The sequence below is a fragment of the Pleurodeles waltl genome, chromosome 3_1 (genome assembly GCF_031143425.1).
Source record: "Pleurodeles waltl isolate 20211129_DDA chromosome 3_1, aPleWal1.hap1.20221129, whole genome shotgun sequence".
Classification (NCBI taxonomy): Eukaryota; Metazoa; Chordata; class Amphibia; order Caudata; family Salamandridae; genus Pleurodeles; species Pleurodeles waltl.
The window spans coordinates 358,412,020-358,435,595 of NC_090440.1; the positions used below are offsets into that span (position 1 = coordinate 358,412,020).

Genomic DNA, 23,576 nt, shown 5'->3' on the forward strand with positions numbered 1-23,576 from the left:
TGAGCACCTCTATACAGATTTGGCACTTCACTTGTACTTTGTGACATCTTGCTTCATTACATTGTTTCATCAAGATGTTGGTCCGTGCTATTATTGTTTACTTTGGTTATAATTTTCCATAAGGAACCTTATAAGGCTAGTCTCCTCACACTTTTGCTCTGTTTGTCAAAAATGTACTTTCTTTCACCTTATGGTCTACAACACTTAGAAGTGCCTTTAACATACTGATATTGCTCAAGGATTTTGAATTTGCCAGCTTGTTTTTTGGAATTGTAATAAAAATGTAATGAAAGAAACTACATACAGGCAGCAATGGGAGGGCTGAAACAGGTTTCAAAGGGCTACTTAAGTGGGTGGCACAATGAGTGCTGCAGGCCCACTCGTAGAATTTAATTTACCAGCCCGGTGTATATGGTATGCTACTTTAGTAGGGACTTATAAGTAAGATAAATATGCTAATCAGGTGTAAGCCAATATCACTATAATTTATGGAGTGAGCTCAGGCACTTTAGCACTGGTAAGCAGGAGTCAAGTGCACAGAATCCTAAAGCCAACAAAAACAAATTCCGTAAATTAAGCCTAAAGTTTTGGTATGACCTGTCGGAGAGGGACAAGCCATACAGGGGATCGGTGGAGAGAACCCTACCACGCAGGGCATCATGCAATACAAAGTTTCAGTAATTGTGTGTCAACAGTTTATGACAGTGAGACTGATAGTGTAAAAAAAAAAGGGTCCCCTGCTAATAATTGAAGTGCTGACAGTGCCCAGCCAGCCCCATAGTATTACATATCTACCATGCTCATATTGAAGAGAGTCAAGAGCCTTGGACTGTGTACCCATTTTAATCAGGATGGCAATGCCCTGAGCACAGGAAGAGTACGCTGAGGTTATACTTTGAAAGGACCACCTCTTGGCAAAACTCTGTCTAGTCCTACGGGAAAAATGGGTCACCGTTACTAGGGCTGTATGTATGTGATGACTGTTAGGATATTCCAGAACCTATTGTATCTTGCGAGGGTTGTTAGGCACCCTAATATTCTAGGCCATGCAGGAGAGATTCTGTCAGACTTCCAGTCATTCATGTTACAGTGTGGGTTTGTAGCAGGATGTGGTACGATGTAGTGCCCCACTGAGGCTCAGCTCCCCACACATTAAAAGACAGTAAGCATGTTTTGCGATATTTTATACATTGCAGGTTACAATCACACTCTCAACCCTAACCAACCCACACTGGAAGCCCAACCCATCAGGATATTGCCCAGCCACAGCTTTAGAACACAGCCATCATTAACTGTGGGACAACTGCTAACTTTGAAATGCAAGTATGAACTATAAATGGTGTAACACTTGTGTATCACCTTGAGAGCCGCCTCGAGCCCCTCTTGATAGAGCCATGGGGGTTGGAGGACCCATCCATAGCACTGACTATGTGTATGCATTGAGAAACTACACTGAAGGAGGCAATGGCCTGTGGGCCAGCCCAGGTGGAGGTCAATGATGTGCCAAGTGGCTAGACATGCTCCTGGCTCGGAGCAGAGGCCCTAATGTTTCAGAGGGAAGCCAGGTAGCTTTTGCAAGGTCCAGAATTGCAAGTCACAGGCCAGTCCCACACAGTTCAGTAATGGGGCCTAGACAGGTCCATTGCTGCGTGATACTTTTAGTGCTCCAGGGAAAATGGAAAGTAGATAGGTGATGTCACTTACCCCGTCTTGTGTCACAAGTAGTATAATATAGGCCAGAGTCGATCACAGCCACGCGATGGTGCTAATCCTGCCCATGGCATAGCACCAGAGGGGCCATGATGACACAATCCTCACTTTCACCACAATCAGGGCCCGAGTCCGAGGCCACCACACAACACCCAGCAGGACCCCCAAAGAAAAGTCTGGAGTGAACGCAATCAAGAGGGTTGTCTGGAAGGGCCCCCACAAGGAAATCACTCTATTGGTCTGCAGCTTCACTCATATGGGGCCTGCAGTGGACATCCTACAACTGTTGCATGGCCTCAGCTGCCAGGGCTAAAGCAGACAAACACTTGGGGCCAGATGTAGTTAGATATGAATTTGCGACTCGGAAATTGCGAGTTGCTGCGACTCGCAATTTCTGAGTCGCAAAATCATATGCAGAATGGTGTCTCAGACACCTTCTGCGAATCGCAAGGGGGTCGCAAAGACCCACCTCATTAATATTAATGAGGTGGGTCGCAATTTGCGACCCCCTTGCGATTCCCTGCACTCAAAGGGATGGTGGCCAGCTAGAGACAGCAGACCTCCATGTCTGTGACTGCTTTTTTAATAAAGCAGTTTTTTGTTTTTGTATTGCAGCCCGTTTTCCTTAAAGGAAAACGAGTTGCAATTCAAAAGAAAAAATTAAACCATTTGGTTTCGTTTTTTCAGAGTAGGCAGTGGTGCATTGGACCACTGCCTGCTCTGAAAAAATATTTATGGCGACATTCACAAAGGGGAAGGGGGCCCATGGGGACCCCTTCACTTTTGCGAATGAGTTAGCACCCACTTGACATGGGTGCTAACTACGAATTGCTTTGCGACCGCATTCAAAGATGGAGGATTTCTCAAGGTAGGGGTCACCTCAGCTCAAGACACCTAAGGGGCTGTCCTGACTGGTGGGTGAGTCCTCCTTGTTTTTCTCATTATCTCCTCCAGCCTTGCCGCCAAAAGGGGGGGCAGTGGCCGGAGGGGCGGCCATCTCCACTAGCTGGGATGCCCTGGGGTGCTGTAACAAAAGGGGTGAGCCTTTGAGGCTCACCGCCAGGTTTACAGTTCCTGCAGGGGGAGGTGAGAAGCACCTTCACCCAGTACAGGCTTTGTGCATGGCCACAGAGTGACAAAGGCACTCTCCCCATGTGGCCAGCAAAATGTCTGGTGTGTTGCAGGCTGGCAGGAACTGGTCAGCCTACACTAGAAGTCGGGTAGGTATTCAGGGGGCATCTCTAAGATGCCCTCTGGGTATATTTTACAATAAATTGCACACTGGCATCAGTGTGCATTTATTGTGCTGAACAGTCTGATACCAAACGTCCCAGTTTTCAGTGTAGCCATTATGGAACTGTGGAGTTTGTGTTTGACAAACTCCCAGACCATATACTCTTATGGCTACCTTGCACTTACAATGTCTAAGGTTTTGCTTAGACACTGTAGGGGCATAGTGCTCATGCACATATGCCCTCACCTGTGGTATAGTGCACCCTGCCTCAGGGCTGTAAGGCCTGCTAGAGGGGTGACTTACCTATGCCACAGGCAGTGTGAGGTTGGCATGGCACTCTGAGGGGAGTCATTTCCTCAACACCAGCGCACACAAGCTGTGAAGCAGTGTGCATGTGCTGATTGAGGGGTCCCTAGGGTGGCATAAGACATGCTGCAGCCCTTAGAGACCTTCCCTGGCATCAGGGCCCTTGGTACCAGGGGTACCAGTTACAAGGGGCTTACCTGAGTGCCAGGGTTGTGCCAATTGTGGAGACAAAGGTACAGTTTAGGGAAAGAACACTGGTGCTGGGGTCTAGTTAGCAGGGTCCCAGCACACTTTCAAATCATAACTTAGCTTCAGCAAAGGCAAACAATTAGGTGGTAACCATGCCAAGGAGGCATGTCCTTACACTAAATATTTGATATAAGAAACGCATGGAATTTATTTAACCTGAAAGTATATTTGTACCTAATTAGTTTGGCCAGAGTGAGGGCCCCTATACTGTTTTTCTTAAGCTGCAGTTGTCAGGATCTGAGGTCAAGTTAATAGGGAGCTCATTGCTTGGGCAGATAAGAAATGCACGGACAAACGCTTAATCCAGGACGAGGAGAGTATCCGGGGTTGGCAGCTGTAACTCTTGTTCTTAAGTGTGAGGGTGTACCAAAGTCGACGCTAATACTTCAGAAGGCTCAAATTTTAATTGGCAACTTGTGATTTTTGATTGTTGTTTTGAACTGGGTTGTTTTGAACTGGGACTTTTGAATTTGCCTATGAGATCCCCCTTGGAAGAATCGATATTTAAGTGTGGTTTAGTTTGTGGTAAGATTCAGATTCCTTCTGACTTTAGCAGAGAGTGGACCTTACTCAGATATTTCTTGTGAATTCTAATTTCTATGTGGCTTCATGCCATCATACCTCTCTTGAAGGAAACTTCTCCAGAAGGTCTGTCATGCTGACTATTTTGCTCAACCTATGGAATATTAGCATAGTTAGGGGATTAGATCCAATGGTTAGACAGGAAAACTTGGAATTGAACTTAATGCATCAATTGTTTTTCCTAATTTTCTGCATTATAAATATTGAATTTGTGTTTTTTTACATGTCAGTTAAATTTCATACTGTGCGAGGTTTTGGTTCTGCTTTGGTTATTTTGTACATTTATACTATGATTCGGAGACTCATATATATGTAATTGTGATTTTGAGTCTGAAATAAAGTCCTTTGAGCTATAAGTTGGTCTCTGGAATTGAATGTGTGACCATCAAGTTATACTGTAATTGATTTGAATAATTTGATGCATTGTCTCCTCACCCTTCGGAACAGAGAAGAAAGATTCTTCGGACCCCAGAATTTAGAAATATGGCCCACCGCCAGATCATTCTTAATTCATATAAACAGTTTGGCATCAGTGGAGCTTTTCAATATTTAAAAGAAAACAACATTACATTAAAAAAAACTGCCTTATTTTATTTCATTTTAAAGATGCAGGAAAACTCCATGGCACACATTCTTTAAGAACAACATAGATGGACAACATTCAATTAGGCAAGTCTGAAACGGAGTGAACCAGATATTACCACAGGGCAGTCTCCATCAAGGCATACACGCTAGCCATAACAGACTGTTAATTTGATTTCCTCTATGGACACAGCCCAAAATATCCAAATAATTACAAATTATTTCTGTGAATGGAGCTGTCCTCCTATGCTCATCTTTCAGCCGAGTTTTTTTAGATAGACTGGACAGTTGCCCACAACAATCCAGGAATTATAAACAGTTGTATAAGCATGAGGCAGGAGTAAACGTTTCACTAAGCAACTTACCAGACTGTCTCCGTTTACAATGAGCGCATAGTCGCCAGTGACATTTTCTGCCGAAACAACTATAACTTTTTCATCTGGATTTTTTCTGAAAAAGACTTGACCTTTTTGTTGACCTCTGCTTTGTCCAAATAGGCTTTCTTGTGCTTTCCTGTGGAAGACATTTATGCAACTGAATCACAGACTGACTTGCCATAGTAGGATGGCGGACAAATCATTCCACTGATTTTTGTGTTAAAAGAAGGTTCCGCAATGACATTTTTAATGTGATTTGTGGCATACGTTTGAAAACAATTCAGCTTTGAAAATAAATACAAAGTGAGTATACATGCATATATTATATAATTTATTGCTAATGTTAGTTCCCAAAATATATTTTGGAGAACACACGTGGCAATACATCACAGTCTAATAAAACAATAAATTGCTCATGGAAGAGTGGAATTAGCATTCATGCTTGACACATTACTAGACACTTACTGAATAAATCCTTATTGGCAGAAATTAATCACCCACTGCATTTATTCTATTTAACCTCTACTATGTATGTTTTTGGTTCCTGGGGCCAATGATTTGCTTCAGGGTAGGGGGTGGGGGTGACCATTGCAGTAACATGCTGTTTGATGTACAGTTAAGACAACCCTGGTCTCTGAATGCTATTGCACAAACATGGTTGGCACTCATTACCTGCTGTACTCTACCAAAGAGCTCAAGAAGATCAGAACACACGGGTCTGAGGCTAAGATATTAAGAACTATTTAAAATAAATTAACAGTTATCTTGCTTTGCTAGAATAGAAGAAATTCAATGTTGCAAAGATGTACCACTTTGACCAGAATGAGGGAGAGGAAGGAGGGGTATTGAGTCTAGCTTCACTTGAAACTCATAGCTGTAGACTATATATACACACATATATATATGTGTGTGTGTGTGTATATATATATATCTATACATATATATGTGTATATATTTATATATATGTATTTTTTCAATTAAAAAAATGAAAGCTTACTTATAGTTAGGAAAACTTATTTTCTGTTAGTTTCCTATACACATCACGTTTACACTACATAAACTTGAAAAGTTCTACAGTTATAGTCATAACTTTCATTTACAATTTGTTGACCACCTTCAAATTATTATGAGTAGCGGTGGACTAGAGAACCGTAGAGTGAATGGGTATAGAGGGTAGCCGGGTGTCGGAGAGTGGCATACAGCATAGTAGAGTGGATTTGCATAGAGTACTGTAGTGTGTGAAACAGTAGAGCTGCATTTAGTGGATTTTTGTACAGTAGTGTAGAGTGAGATAAAGACTCATTCAGTGAAGTAGAGTTGAGTGGAGTGGTTAACGTAATTTGGAGTAATGTACAGTACTGGTGAGTGGAGGGCTGTGTAGTATAGGAAAGTGTTGTATAGTGGAATAGAGTCTTGAACATTGCAATGTGTGGAGATAGAGTGGAGAACAGAGAATGGACAGTGGCATGTACGGGAATGGAGTGGAGAAGAATGTTGCAGAGGGACATGAAGTGTGGTAGACTTTTATAGGGTGAAGTTCTATGGAGTTGAGGAGAGTGTCATACAATGGAGCAGCATAGAGTGAATTACTGGAAAGTAGAGTAGCATACAATGGAATAGTGTACAGTGGAATTCTGCACAGTGGAGTGTAGAAGAGTGGAGTGGCATAGAGTGGAATAGCATAGCTTGGAGCAGTGTACAGTGGGGTGGAATAGAATGAAGTAGGGTACAGTGGATAAGTGTAAACTAGGGTTGTGTACAGTAGAGTAGTGTAGACTGGAATAGGGTAAGGTGGAGTAGTGTACAGTGCAGTGGCGTACAGTGAAGTGTTGTAGAGTAGATAGGCATACACTGGAATGGGGTTGAGTGTAATATACAGTAGAGTGGTGTACAGTGGAGTGGCATCCAATGGAATAGCCTTGAATGGAGTGAGGTAGAATGGATTATCATACGCTGAAGGGACGTAGAGTGGAGTTGCATTCAGTGGAATTGGGTAGAGTGGAATAGCATATACTGGAGTAGCGTATACAGGAGTGGCATACAGCTGAGTAGAGTACACTGAAGAGATATAAAGTAGAGTTGCAAACAGTGTAATAACTTAGAGTGGACTGTTGAAGAGTGGAGTTGTGTACAGTGTAATAGTGTAGAGTGGAGTGTTGTACAGTGGAGTGGATAACAATGTAATAGTGCATACTGGAGTAGCGTACAGTGTAGTGGCGTATAATGGAGTGGTGTAGACTGGAGTGGCATACAGTGGCATGGGGTAGAGTGTAATAGCATACAGTGAAGTGGCGTACATTGGAATGGAGTCCAATCAAATAGAAGAGTGGAATGGCATAGAGTGGAATACCATAGAGTGGAATACCCTTGAGTGGAACACCGTAGAGTGGAGTGGTGTACAATGGTGTGTCATAGAGGGGGGTAGGATACACTGGATTAGCATAGAGTGGAGATGCATATATTGAAGTGGCATAGCGTACAGTCAAGAAAAATGATATAAATTGGTGTGGCACCTCATACAACAGAGTGGTGTGCTGTGTCGCACAGTGTTTGAAACTGTCATAGCGTCAAGTAGAGTGTTGCACAACAGATACTATGGGCATAGAGTTGATTACAGATATGGACAGTGGAGTGTATGAGGATAGAGTGGAATAGAGCAAGTCTAGTAGAGTGACAAAGAATGTAGTAGACATTTGACGAGTGGAGGTATATAGAGTGGAAGAGAGTACACCAGAGTGGCAAAGAGTGGAGTGGCATGAAGTGGAATAGCGTAGAGTGGAGTAGCGTAGACTGGAGTGGCATAGAGTGTAATGGTGTATAGCGTAGTGGCATACAGTGGAGTGACGTAAAGTGTAAAAGCATATAATGTAGTTGCGAACAGTTGAATGGCATACAGTGAAGTGGTTTAGACTGGAGAAGTGTATTGTGGGTGGGGTAGAGTGGTGTATAGTGAAGTGGAATATCACACAGTAGACAGGCAAAGATTGAAGTTGCATACATTGTAATAGTATAGAATGGAGTTGTGTACAGTAGAATAGCATAGAGTGGAGTACAGTGGAGTGGCGTACAGTAGAAGAGCACAGAGTGGAGTACAATGGAGTGGCGTAGAGTAGAAGTGCATAGAGTGAAAATGGGTACAGTACAGTAGCGTGGAGTGGTGTAGACAGGGGTAGTGTACAGTGGAGTGGGGTACAATGAACTAGAATATAGTCGAGTGGCATCCAATGGAGTAGCATAGACTGGAGTGGCATGGAGTGGTGCGAAATATAGTGGTGTAGAGTAGAATAGAATGGAGTGGCGTAGAGTGTATTAACATACAGTTGAGTGGCACACAATGGAACAGAGTAGAGTGGCAAACAGTGGAATGACATACAGTGGAAAAACATATACTGATGTATAATGGAGTGGCATACAGTGAAGAGACATAGAGTGGAGTTGTATACAGTGTAAGTGCGTGGAGTTGTGTCATAGTGTAGAGTGGAGTGGCATAGAGTGAAGTGTTGTACAGTGGAGAGCGTAATAGTGTATAGTGGAGTAGTGTACAGTGGAGTGGCGTGTAATGGAGTGGTGTATACTGGAGTGGCATATATTAACATGGGGGTAGAACGTAACAGCATACAATGGAGTGCCGTACATTGCAGTGGGGTCCAGAAGAATAGCGTAGAATGAAATGACAAAGTGGAGTGCCGTACACTGGAGTGGCATAGAGTGGGGCAGTGTATAGTGGAGTGGCATACAGTGGAATAGCATACAGTGGAGTGTTGTAGAGTGGAGTGGCATACAGTAGAATGGTGTAGTGTGGGATAGCATGTAGTGGCATACAGTTGAGTATTGTACTGTGGAGAGGCGTAGTGTGGAGTGGCGTAGACTGGAATGCTGAAGAGTGGCATAGCACATAGTGTAGTGGCTACAGTGGCGTGACATGCGGATGTGTGTGAAATGTAGCAGCAATGTGGATTATGGTGACAGACTAACGCAAAACAGTGAATTGCTCTGCCTTTCAATTTTCCAGATTTACAAATCAGCACAAAGCCATACATGGCAGACTTGTGTTGCCTTGTAAATCTGACTAAAATATTGCATTGGCCAAGTGACACCATGAGTGACACAAGGGTATCATAATCTAATAATACAACTAAGCCTTAGTTATATTTTGGGCCATGGTACAGCTAGATAACTTTGCAGTATACCATGGTACATGTCTATGACGAGCCAGTATATAATTCTATAATGGGTGTTTTTTGATAATGAAAAGGCAGCTATATTGTTTTTACTGCACTTTGGCTGTGTTCAGTGTTAGGGCCTTAGCTATAGGCAAGTAGTAATTCCCTGATAGAGGAACATGGCGGCCGGCGAGGAGGCAGGTCGCTGAGTGCGCATGAGCAGAAGGGCCTGGCCAGAGGGTGCGGGAAGGGGAGTGAAGCTCTCGGATGTTGCAGTTTACCTGTGGCACAGAGGAGAGTGCGGCCAGCTCCAGAGTTACTGCGGTCTGGGCTCGCGCAGTCCTGGAGCTCAGAAAGAGCTATACAGCTGTTGCGTGCTTCCCTTTCTGAGGAGGTTGAAGCAGAGGCAGAGTCAGCACAAGCAGGATGCTGACGGTGAAGGAAGGTGTAGCCGATGGAATGGCGGTAATCAGGCAGAGAGAAGGAGATTTTGCTGGCTAAACCTCATGAGCACAGGAGGAGGAAGTAGTATGCTCATCAGGAGGCAGGAGGAGGGGAAGAGAGAAAACCCTCTGGGGGAAAAACATTGCATGTGCTACTGGAGCGGAAGGCAGTACCAAAGATAAGAGGGAGGGCTGGAGGGGGATACCAGGAGAATCTGAAGAGAATACCCTGGTGGAAAGGGGACAACAAGGGTTTCTTTTAGGACAAAAAGAGGAAGGGTGCAATGTATTTCTTCCCTCCAAGTTGGGAAAAAGTAACTTGGGAGCAAAGTTGGGGAAGAAAGAGAAAGTGAAGTCCCCTATTCTTGGGAGACCGAAGATTACCTCTTCATTAAAGTCATATTTTAAAATCCTCCCTTCAGTGGGGTCCATTGGAACTCCAGGTGATTCCTGCAATTCTATGGAGGCGGGGGATATTAGGAAATGGAGTTCTTTGCCAAAACGGTGTTGGGCAAGGACACTGAGGTACAAGAAGTGGAGAAGACAGTGGCTGTGGAAAGGGGTGAACAGTCCTGATTATAAATTTGGAGGTTCAGGACGGACTGGCTGGTGAGACCCCCCCCTTGCAGAGCTCCTTAAGCATAGTCGAGACACAGAAAGAAAACAAGGTACTACATCAAATACAGGCTACAATGATGGAGGAAGTCGTGCGCTCTCGAAAGAGCTCCACTATACAAGGTATGATCCTAAAGTTATAGGAGGAGATTAAAGGTTTTTTTTTGGTGTCTGAAGCAAACCAAGCCAGTATAAGAGAGGCCTGTGAAATACTGGAGGAAAAATAATAATTTGTTGGCTAAAAGAACAGGTACTGGAAGATACAGTTGAAGGAGACGTATAGTTGAATAAGCAGAAGTTGCAACAGTTGAAAGTTAATGAGCAAGAATTGCAAGATAAGTTGGAACGGTTAGAGAATGCGGCAAGGAGAACCAACTTGAGAATTCTAAATATACATTAGGGAGTGGAACGAGACAATATTAAGTCATAGACAATATTAAGTGATATATAGCTTCACTTATAAAGAGTGCACTGCAGTTGGAAGAAAATGATATGGATATTGTTGCAGATATTCAGAGGATTCATAGGGACCCCTTCAAAAGAGATCCCAGTTAAAAGAAGCCATGTAAGATTTTGGCGAATTTTCAGACCTATGCACTGAAAGAGAAGATTTTGTTAAAAGCATTAAAGCAAAAATCACTAAAAGGAAAGGACTTCTCTTTTGAAGTTAGGCCGGATCTTGCCAGAAGTATTCTTAATAAACAGTGGGAACAGGGGAAACGTCTTGAGGACTTCAAGAAATTAGGTGCTATAGCGCAACTTAAATTCCCAGCCTTCTTGCGTATGATGTATAATAACAAGATGTATAATGTGAGAGATCAAAAAACAGCGGATGAATTATTAGAGACGATTAGGAATGGAAAATCCTAGATGAGAAGGTCGGGTTCACTCTCTCACAACTCTCTGGCCAGGTATCCCGGAGGTGCTCTAAAACCGGGCATATCATCCAGCCCATAAGGAGACAGGGATGGGTTCCCCATAAATGGGGCATGCGGGGGCACGGGACGAAAAGGAGGGGGAGCACAGGGTGGGGAGCATTAGGGAGAAAAAAAAGAAAAAAAACTAATTTACCTCAGGCATACCAAATGGCAAAATCATATGGAAAAAATGGGAAACGATGATATGAAACGGGGGGATAGTAGTCTGTTGCGAATTATGATTTGGAATGTGAACAGGCAGAGAATTCGAGGAAGAAGAAACAGAATTTTGCAGTACCTGAAGGATGCCAGACGCATAATTTTGCAGGAGAATCATCAGACAGGAAGGGAATGTTCAAAATTGTTTAAAGCTCAAAAGTTGTTTTAATACTTGGTGTATACAGAAAATGATTCTAATATTAGGGGGGTTGCTATAGTGATTAAGCAACAGATTAAAGGAATAGTGTTGAATGTAGTTTCAAACAACGTCAGACGTACAAGTTACTTACCTTCGGTAACAAAATATCTGGTAGAGAAATATTCTAGTTGCAGATTCCTTACCTTTGAATTTCCTCAGGTGTCAGACTGGATCCAGAGAATGTTTCTTTGAGCAGTACCTCTGCGCGCTGTCAGGTCGCGCCAGTCGACTCCGCGGGCGTCGTTGGCATAGTGCTCGCCATGATGACGTTGCAGTCGTATACAGGCGCCACCCAGGTATGCTGATGTCAGTTTCTTTTCACGACTTTCCACGCCAATAGTGCGGAGCCATGAAGAACCCTGAGAGTGGTGTGACAAAACTAGGGCCCACAAGGGAAAGTTCCTGTCCCTAGAAATCAGTTCGGAGTGCGGGGAGGATGGGCGGGTCGATAAGGAATATGTCTCTACCAGATATTTTGTTACCAAAGGTAAGAAACTTGTACATCTGATAGAGACTTCTAGTCACAGATTCTTTACCTTTGAATAGATACCCGAGCAATACCATCCCCGGTGGTGGGCCTGCTAACTAAGATCACACCAAAAAGTCCTGTAGGACCGAATGGCCAAAGTAGCCATCCCTTCGGACCTGATTGTCCTGGCAGTAGTGCTTGGTAAAAGTGTTCAGAGATGCCCACGTTGCTGCCTGACAAATATCCAGGACTGGAACGCCCTGTGCTAACGCTGTGGTAGCAGCAGTAGCTCTGGTGGAGTCAGCTTGCAAATCTTCAGGGGGTTGCTTTTTAGCCAGAGCGTAGCACATTTTGATGCATACGAGTACCCATCTTGAAATGTTAGGGGAGGTGTTTAGACCACTGGCATCACCCAAATCCTGCACCCAGTCCATTTGGGGGTCAAGCTGGTATTCTAAAGGGTCCAGTGTCCCCTTCATGCTCTCCCCGTATCCATACTCACAAGAATAAGGGTCTGGATCAACCCTGGGCCCAAGAGAGCCCATACAGAACGTAATAGGCATCGGGCGATGTCGTTCCGGCTCCCGGTCGTTGGGTATGAGAATTGGATCGAGGTTGATTGTGGGCCCAACCGGCATCTGGAGCGTCAACGTTTGACCCAATGTTGGGGAACGTCACCGTGGCATGACCGGTGTTGGGAGGGATCCGCGATTGGATCCAGAGCCGAAGCCAATGGCTTTGAACCCGAGGGAGCCCCCACCGACTCACCTGTGCCCGAGGGCGCCGAAGGTGGGTCAGACTGCCCAGAAATGAGGCGCATGGCCTCGTAAAATTCTTTCTTTCTCTGGCTCCTGGGAAGTCAGGGAAGCGCAGAGCTGACCCAGATGAAGGCTCCGTTTTCGGAGCCCTAGAGCGTCAACACTCTTCCCGCGTCACATCATCTGATCGACGGGGTGAAGTCGAAGAACGCTTGGCCTTCTTCGACTTCTTTTTGTGACCCGAATGTCCCGATGACTTGGAGGAGTGGTGGTGACTCCGCGGCCGATCTCGAGACCTTCCTCTCGAACGAGACCATGAGCACCACGGAGCACGACTTTGGGTCGTGATAACGCTCCAGGCACCAAAGACACACAAGGTGCGGAACCGTCACTGACATAGTTCGGTGACAGGAGTCGCAGGGCTTGAATCAGGTCTTGCAGGACATCCCTCGACACATCCACGAGCTCATCAAAAACTTCGACAAAAGTTTCGATATAGTCAAAAAATGACTAAGGTAGCTCTCTCCGGATCTGCGCATAGGCTTGCGCGGAAAGAAAAGAACTGACGTCAGCGTGCCAGTGTGGCACCTATATACGGCCGCAAGCACGACGTCAACAACGCCGCGGAGTCAACCGACGCTACTTGACGGCACGCAGAGGTAATGTTCTAAGAAAAATCTACGGATCCAGTCTGACGTCTGGGAAATTCAAAGGTAAGGAATTTGCAACTAGAAGTCTCTATCAGATACATATTTATAAATTAAAGTCAGAACCATTGCAATAGTGTCCATCACCCAATGGTTAGGCCAAAAGCCAGCCTGCTGTTTAGGGATAACTCTCTTAGTTGTTGCCCACGCCTGAAGATGATCCAGTATGCTGGCAGCAAAGATTTTTCCCGTCACATCCAGCAGCATAATTTGACAATGGTTTATAGAGGATGGTTGCAATCCTTTCTTATGTAATGGTATAATTATACTCCCTTTCCAGGAAAAGGGGATTTGGGCTGTCTGATAGCAATAGTAAAAGAGCTGAGAAAGAATTTGCCCAATCCTTCTGGGTTCTTTTTCAGGACTAATATGGGGAATTTATCTGGGCCCATTGCAGCCAAAGATCTTGCTCTTTTCTTGTAAGTTTTTTTTTTTTTTTGAGGTTTTACCAGGTCCTCGTGGTCCTCTACAGAATGTATTGCCCATTTATTAATTTCGGAGGTTGGATTTTCTGATTATAATACAGACACACATTCCACTCACTCTGCTGCAGGAATAGGGATAGTAGAAAGTGGTATTTTAATACCACTATGTTTTGCAATATGGCTCCAAAATGGCTTTAAGTTTTTATTCTTTGCTGCTTGGTGGAGGGCAATCCAATTCCTAACAAGTGCCTCTAGCTTCTGTTTTTTTCCGGATCCTCATCCTTCTTTTCCACAATGTTAGGATTTCTTTTGCCCCAACAACAGAAAAATCAGCATATTGAAGCGCGATAAGTTTATTAATTGCCACTGAAATGTCCTTTTCTTTTGAGCTATTTTTCCAAGTTTCTTTTTTTTTATTTGACTTCATATTTATGGCAGAGATTCTATTTATTATTGTCAACATAGTATTCTAGAAAACAGTTATGGGGCAATTCTCTTTAATTCCATATAATGAACTGTGGTTTTGTAACAAATCATTCGCTCGGTCGACCTTTTCGAGTGCCAAAGTAGCTTCCTGCATGCTGGATAAACCTGTACAGTAGATGTTTCTGTGATACCTCTCCCTATTGGTGCAGCCCGTTTATCTGAAGCTATCCTTTCATTTATTATCACCCCATTGGTTACACCCAGAGATTCTATCAGCAATCTTCTCATGACCGCTTTCTGAGGATTTAGAAATGAAGATTCAGGTATATTTCATGCATCATCAATAATCTGATTTGAGCACTCCATTAGCAAACTATTAGACATTTTTGTATTAAAATATCCCATTAATAACAGGCTAGCTTTATTCTTCTGTTCGAGGACATGTTCAATCAATTTAAATACTTTAATTAGCAGGAGGTTATTCTTTTGACCAGGGGGCATGTACATATGAAATAACAGTACCGGATTTCGCTGTTGATATTCTGTTTTAGGGAACATTTTCTGAATGCTTTGCACAATTTGGGAGGGAGGAGGGAGTATCTCAAAATCCCTTAGCATCTCTGTAGCCAACAATATTGCAAGGCCTCCTTTTGCGTTCCTTTAGCTACCTGCTACGCTGGTGCATCTACAATGAATTAGGAATCCACCTGGATTTTATTAACCTGCCATGTCTCTTGAGGGAGAAGAATTGCGGGCTTCAGTGTAGGTAATGATTCTATTTTTTCTAACCGAAAGCCAGCCAAATTCCAGAAGATTACTAGCAGCTCTTTGCTAAAATTACAGTTTATATTCTTTGCTTAGTTTATTTCTATCAATTGTTCCGGCTATCCAAGACCAAAAGCAAGGGCCTTCCATACTGGGCATAGACTTTAATTCATTTTCATTTTTTCTGATGTGTCTCCCATTTCCATAAACTTGGATGATATTCGAACTAGCATTACAAGACATACTTATCTCCTTTTTAAAGATCACAAATTGATGTTTGGTCCTTTTTTCTTTTCCAAGTGTGCCACTACAGCTAAAGCTTGAGTTGGTAATTAAGCGCATATCAAAGCCATTCGTACAAAAAAATATTCTGATCTTTCATGATGATTGCTGGTATTAAATTTGACCAAAACTCGACCTGTACAACAGTAGGATCATGTTTAAAAGGAAAAGTAACCAATTTCAATTTAGCTTAATACACATTTTGAAGTTGTGGAAGTATGTGTAAAATGCTAAGAACTCTCTGTTTATTCAGTAAAATTGACTTGTTTAACTGTAGAAGGTGAGATTATGTAAGTAGGATCAGGGTTTGATACTACTTCAGAAACTATATTTCCTGTTTCAGGGGCCCTCTCCTGCTGAGGGGGAAACATGGTTCTAAATTCAGTTGCATAGGGATTTAGAGCACCCTTTGCTATCACCTTAGCAAAGGAGCAGGAGGGAGTAGAGATTGCTGCTTGTCTTTCCCCAGTAACATGCGTTGTAATCGGTAGACAAGTAACTTCCTTATCCAGATTAGTAGTGGTATTTACATCAAATCTGATCTGTTGGTGGCAGTTCTCTGTTATTGTATTGTACACTTAGGTGTTTTCACCATTCGTATCTTCTTTTTGCCATGATCTTTTTTTTCTGTGTGCTCATTTTCTACTATCATATTTTGATTAGGCTTGTTCATCCCCTTTGATTTAAAAAAAATAGAATAACATTGAGGAGAATTAGATTATAATACTTGTTGTTGGTCCTCAAAATTCTGTGCAAATAACTTTCTAAGTAAATAAACATATTACCAAGTTGATGGTCCCTGTTCTCCCTTTCTATTTTTTAAAAAGACTTTTCTTGTTTGCAAGGCCCATGTTCGTGCCCGTTTACCATTATCCTCTACTGAGTTTCTATTTATATTCGCCAAAACTGAATCTTTACATAAAAATTCTTGCTCTGTGTTGTTTTGTTTGTTAGGGATTTTAATATTGCAGTTACAATGTGCAAATTGCGGTCTGTGGGAAAAATATACTCTTTAGTTTATATCCACTTAGAGCTGGTGGAACAGTTTCAAATCCCATTCTTTCACAAATTTCCCATTTTGTTTTTTCTCCCACTCCAATTTCAATACCGTGTCCTTTATTTATCAGGGTTTCTAGTGCAACCAGATGAGGGATATTGCCCACTCTAAATTTCTCAAACATTACTTTTTGCATTACTGGTGGGTGATTTGAGGTGTTTTATTTCAAAATATTTGGGCAGTTTCAACTTCCAAATAAATCTATAGACTTCAATCTTAAGGTTGCCAAGGTTTAGGGCAGAGCTTGGGCAGAAGCTTACACACAATTTAAGACCTTTACGTGAACTGCTGTTGACCTGATGGAGGAAATATTAATGACCAACAGAGTTTCATTAATATTGCCACTGTAGTGCTCGAATCAAAACTTCTGATGGCCTCTATTTCTGAGTGCCCTCTGAGTACTGCATTTACTGTTCCTCTACTTTCACTTTGTTCCCTTCCTCTCTGCCTTGTTATTACAAGTAAAATAATCATTTCTGCTATAAAACATTGAGTCTGTCACTTGGGCCTTCATACATAGGGAAGGAGGGATCAGAGTTAATTTCAGCTTAACTTATATTCACACTGTCACTCAAGACCATGGCAATTTTCTCCATTGTTCTCAACTGTTCATATTCTCACACAAATATATAGATTCAGCCATGTTGTTAATCAAGTTTATCACAATTAAATTTAGAGAACTTTCTGTCTCTTTCTCAAGTTTGTTGAGACCTTTTTTTACATCTTTTCTAGAATATTTATTTTCATCCTCCTCTTTCAACTTTTTCAATTCCTTTAGTCCTCAATTCTATCTTTTTGAAGCTCCATGTTATGTTTGACATGCTTGACAAGAGTTTCCATTAATTTAATGGAACATTGATCAGTTTATTTTCACCTTTCTTCCAGGAGGTCCAACTCCATGTCATTATATATGGGCATTAACATTATTCTCAATATCCTGGGCACTCTAGTACAGTCAATATATTTAGTGATTGAGGGAATTTTCCACCACTTCATCAATTCAGGAATGTAAGCCTATTCTAGTTCTTTATAATTTGAGTGGTCATTTTATCCCCTGTATTTCCACTACTCCTGTGATCCAATGACTGTTTAACCTTAAATACCTCCTTGGAAGCTTGTTCCTTTCTGCTATGCTTGTTGGCCATGATGTTGATCTCAGTGTGATGTAATTTAATTTTACCCCAGATAGCAAATATTTGATTAATAGCAGAATGATCTAGCGGTCCTAGAACAGTTTTCAAACTGCTTTAAAAAATACAGTGTGCTTTACAGAACTGCTCTTTAATGGAAAAGTATCCCTCAGAAATATATTGCGGACATGTGCTTCTTTGAATATGACACCAAGAGAAAGCATCCAAAGTATTGTGCCATGAGGAAGTTCCATCCAGAGGTTTGTGGCCTGGCCATTTCATTTTCCATAACTAGGATGTTTTGATCGCTCAATGTTGGAAGGAAAACCTTTTTATTCATTTTCTTTTACAAATCATTTTTGGCAGGTACATCAATCCATTTGGTTAAACTAAACCAGAGCAAGGATACAACTCTCAGAATGCACCAACCAGTTAAAGGAAAGCTTTGGACTGGACATGGTGTCATGTTGTTGTCAAGCCTAGTGGAAACCCTCTGCTTACAACTGAGAAACATGGGTTAAGCTATAGCTTGGCAGAGTCTTGTAGCCTAGGGTATATTCTGAACAGCCGGCCTGCATAATTGCCTAGAAACCTGCAATTGTTAGGGTGAATGTATAGGATGGTTCATACATATGAAGAGAGCAAATAAAATTAATCCAAACTGTGAATTAGCAACCCACTTATCTATCCCATCAGCTATGTGAGTTGTGATAAATGTATATTCATTAGTTAAAGTAATGTATATGCTGTTTTCTATAGTTCAGGTTGTACTACCTACTCTTTACCCATATAAAAAATGCAACGTATGGTCGGTAAATTAACTGTACTACTCATTAAAGAGTGAGTTAAATAGAAGTATTTATTTATTGTACTATGACCAAATAGTAGATATGGATGCATTAGCTGTTTTTCATTTTTGTAGTGCTTAATGGTGAGTGGAGTTTGGTGAACACTGTATTCCTGGCACCCTGCTTGTTACAAAGAACTCTAGCCATCTAAACACAGAGATCAAAAGTGAAGAATGGACATTTGTCACCAGCAGTAGACCACAAAAACAATAGTACTGTAGTTTAATGGGCTACTATAACTGCTACGAGGCATGAAACAACATAGGACTGTTACTGCATACTTTTCCATGTTTTTACATGAACGCTTCTCCCCAGCAAGTTCCGCATGGTAAAGTGACACTCTACATATTGTGATGTGATGTTACCTCACTACTGATGTAGGACAACTGCCTCACAAAAGTGAATTTTTCCTCAAACATCATTATGTACACAGTCTTGAATGTGTCAATATCCTAGTTCTGCAGATTTTTACAATTTACAATGCTCTCCAAAGTCACCCTATTATGTAAGGTGGAAGCTTAATGGTCTAATATGGCCGTAATGATTTGGACTTCAATAATTTCACAAAATACAATGAGTTTTTTGCTTATAAGTGTGTCAATTGTAAATTGAAATAGAGCATACACAAAGGATGATAAATATAAATGAGAAGTTTCATTTTTTTATGTGCATCCCTCACTTTTAGGATTAAGAGAATAATAGGATTAAGAGATTTATGTGAGTTCAAAAGTTTTTGACATCTAGTTGCCTTCTCTTCTCACACACTCCTGTAATTCAGTAAGTGTGTCACTCAGATCAATATATACAATTACCCTATTTTGCTACTGGATAAATGAACCATAAGCGTAGATCTACCCACTAAAATAATTAGCAATAGTTAGCCAGAAGTTGGTTGACATTTGCCACTGTCTTATCTCTTTTGAACTCACACAAGTATATCTGAGGCTGTTGCAGTACCTCCCTCAGCCCTAGTGCCCCTTGATTTATCACCATCAAATGGTCATGAAGTCAATTATTTTGCAAATGAAACTAACCAACTCACTGCATGCAAGACTCTATTCCAATATTTGTGGACCCTGGCAGTTCGGGCTGGACTGATTTGCATATTGCTGGGTCCAAACTGGGGTGGAGTGGTGGGTAAAAAAACGATGCAATAAACCCATGCTTGCATTGTTCAGCATTCCGTCCATCATCTGTTGTTTTTGCCTTACTCTGTAGAACAGCACATGCTTTAAACTCCTTTATCAATTTCTACCATCTGTTTGTTCCTAGCACATGCTTGATTGACTATTCTAGTACAGTGTTGATTAACATCTTGGTGCTGCTAGTCAGCATCTGTTCTCTTGCAGACACTTTCTGAATCTCACCATACAGTTGCATATTTCAGTCAGTATCATTATAAGGAATGGATGGCCTGGATTCATGTCATAACAAGCCCTCAATTGACCAAATCTGAACTCTAGCTATTTAAAGGGCATGGAATGCATATACACACAAACTGCATTTTGTACATTTAAAATTACCACAATAGGACTACTCTCATGCACTACAAAATGCTATTCACAGAATTACAAGTTGAGGTCCATGCCTCTCCTATGTTGTATGTGCAGAGATTTCTGCCCTTGCTGTACAGATCTATGCACACTTAGGTACACATTTTTGTAATAAATGTTAGAGGGATGTGAAGTAAGGGGAATCTGGGGAATACTTTATGACTGTATAGGTGGGTAGGAAAAGGAAGAGTTGGGGGTTTAAGGAGAAGTTTAGGGAGGGAAATGCACCTATAAAAGAGTAGGTTAATTCCTATTTGTTAGACTTGGCATCCTTGGCGTGGTCTACTCTAACTGTTTGCCTGTTTCCCAGGTTGTTGATGTGTGCTGGACTCTGTTTTTGTTACTCTGGGCACTTTACCACTGCTATCCAGTGCTAAAGTGCAAGTGCTCCTATGTAAAATGTATGTGTAATTGGATTTCCATGATTGGCATATTTGATTTACTGGTAAGTCCCTAGTACAGTGCACTACAGGTGCCCAGGGCCTGTAAATCAAATGCTACTAATGGGCCTGCAGCAGTGGTTGTGTCACCCACATTAGGAGCACTGTAAACATGGCTCAGACCTGCCACTGCAGTGTCTGTGTGTGAAGTGTTAAACTGCCAATTCGACTTGTCAAGTGTACCCACTTACCAGGCCTAAACCTTCCCTTTTCTTACATGTAAGACACCCCTAAGATAGGCCCTAGGTAGCGCCATGGGCAGGGTGCACTTTATGTTTAAGGTAGGACATATACTAATGTGTTTTAAATGTCATGACAGTGAAATACTGCCAAATTTGGTTTTGACTGTTGCAAGGCCAATCTCTCTCATAGATTAACATAGGGGCTGCCCTTAGATATGATTAAAGCATAGATTCCCTTTGGGAGCGGACAGACATGTGGAGTTTGGGGTCTCTGAACACTCAATATAAAAATAACATTTTTAGTGAAGTTAGTTTTGAGATTGAGGCCCTCATTCTAACTTTGGCGGTAACTGCCACCTACCGCCACGGCGATGGCCGCCAACATGCCACCGCCGTGGCTACCAGCCGTCTACGCGTATTATGACTGCTGACGGTATTCCGCCAGAATGCTGGCCAATGATATGGCCTGGTGGTGTTTTGCTGGCGGACGCTGCTGCTGACAGCAGCGCAGCGGACCATCTCCAGCCAGAGGACCCCCTGCAAGCAGGTACTTCGGGGAGGTGTGGTCACTCACACCTGAAAGGGCTGTGCCTGCCCTCACACAATGCAGTCTCCAACCCCCTGGTGTGTGTGTGGGGCCTGGCCTGGGCAAGGCAGGATCTTTCAAACAAGATAGACTTCCCTTTGAAGTGTACCAACTGCAGTTGCTGTTTTTGTGAGAGGGGACAAAGACTGGACTTTGTGGTATATTCCTGCTTGAGAAGAATCTCCAAGGGCTTGGACTGAGCTTGCCACCTGTTCTGAAAGCTCACGGCCATCAAAGACTTCCTCTGCCAGCACCTGGACTCTCTGCTGAGACTCCAGGTGGTGCCCTATCCAGTCCCTGGTCCCTTGGAAGGTGAATCTGGCAGATAAAGACTGAAAATGCACGCACAGACCGCCGTGTGTGACGCACCTTCTGTGACGCGGCTGATAAACGACACGCCGCCCGCTTCACAGCTGAAATCAATGCTCCACCTGCATTGCGGCTGGAAGATTGACGCAACGTGGCTGGAGAAACGACAAGTAACACCCACTAACGGAGGCTGATAACAACACAAACCTCACGCAGCGTAATTTTGGGATACTGTGCAACCAGTTTTTCAATGCAACATCACTGGGCATGGAAAAACAATGCAAAGCCTGTCTGGACCTGAGGTGCCTGTCCGGGTCGACGCATCTCTCTCTTGCGGGAGAGGAGAAATGATGCATGCCGACCCAACAGGAGGAGGAACAATGCACGGTGTCACTTGCGAGTGAGAAATCGACGCATGGCTGGTGTTTTCCAACGCACACTCGCCCGTGAGGTGTTATTTTGACGCTACCCAGGTACTTTTGTACGCTAACAACGTTCACACTGTTTTCTAAGGGATTTAAGACACTTAGGGCCTGATTACAACTTTGGAGGAGGTGTTCATCCATCCCAAAAGTGACAGTAAAGTGACGGATATACCACCAGCCGTATTACGAGTCCATTATATCCTATGGAACTCGTAATACGGCTGGTGGTATATCCGTCACATTTGGGATGGATTAACACCTCCTCCAAAGTTGTAATCAGGCCCTTATTGTTTGTGTATGTTATATTTTTGTAATTTTGGTCTTGCTTTGTTTAGGTAAATAATATCTATTTTTCTAAACCTGTGTTGTGTCATTTTGTAGTGTTTTCACTGAGTTACTTTGTATGTTGGTACAAATACTTTACACATTGCTTCTGAAGTTAAGCCTGCCTGCTCGTGCCAAGCTACCATGGGGGTGAGCGGGGGATAACTGAAGGGGATTCTCCTTTACCCTGACTAGAGTGAGGGTCCTTACTTGCAAACGGGTTAACCTGACTGCCAACCAAAGACCCCATTTCTAACACTATTCACAAACCATACTTCTGAAACTACTACAAAAAGTTCACAAACGAGTAGTAAATGTACTTTAGTTCAGACCCAGAGTAAGTCCAGCACCACAAATGGACAACCACAGGTACATCCTCCCTTAGAAAATTAAAGAGGCAGGGATGTAAAAAGAAAAAACCCATTAGGAACAAATGTTAATAGAAATTCATGAATGTTATGTTATATTATGTTACAGTCTGTGGATTTGTGGTGCATGGCAAATAACCCATGAGAGTGTCCAGGCACTGAGCAGGGCAGGCCGGAGGGGTGAGAAGGAGATCATGTCTGTTTCGTCTGGAAGGGCCATGTCTTGAGGTTCCATTGGAAGTCCATTAGGGATGGAGAATCTCTAAAACGTTGCAGGAGGTTGTTCCAGGTCTTATGAGAAGCACCGTCTTCTGCTTCTGGCCTTCCTGGTGCGATTGAGGAGTGCTCTTGCCTAAGATGCAAATTGAAGGTGTTTGGTGGGTTGGTACAAGTTGAGCCAGTTGTTGAGGTATGCTGGACCGGTGTTGTGGAGTGCTTTGTAGGAGTAGGTGAGTAGCTCAAACTTACATCTTTTCTGGATTGGGAGCCAGTGGAGATTGTTGAGTTGTTCGCAAGATGTCTTTTTTTATGGGATGCTGAGGATGAGTTTTTCTGCAGCATTCTGGGTGATTTGGAGTCAGTGTAGAAAACAGGCTGGGATTCCGCAATAGAGGGTGTTTCCGTAGTCAAGGCTACTTGTGATAAAATGTCAAAATTACATATACATAGAAAATAATGCTTTAATATAAGATATTTAATAACCTTTACCCAATTTTAAAATAAATGTAACTTCAATTTTTAAATTAATTATAAATAACTTTCCATATGTTTTACTACATAGTAAATTAATATAAACATTTAAATTTAGGTGGAAATTTTGTTTTACATATTTTTTTTTTAAAACAATGTTAACTTAATGTAATATAGATTTAAATTAATTACTAATTCAATATAAATATATAACATTATTTTAAATTAATATTTAA

General features: G+C 42.3%; 1 protein-coding gene across 1 annotated transcript in view; it reads right to left on the minus strand.

Annotated features, from left to right (window-relative positions):
- The window catches only part of ATP8B4 (ATPase phospholipid transporting 8B4 (putative)), a 2,552,767-nt gene that overhangs the window by 616,281 nt on the left and 1,912,910 nt on the right, over positions 1–23,576 (minus strand). Inside the window, exon 20 of the mRNA XM_069222521.1 lies at positions 5,029–5,176. Within this exon, the coding sequence (XP_069078622.1) occupies positions 5,029–5,176 (148 nt within the window). The remainder of the gene's footprint in view (positions 1–5,028; positions 5,177–23,576) is intronic.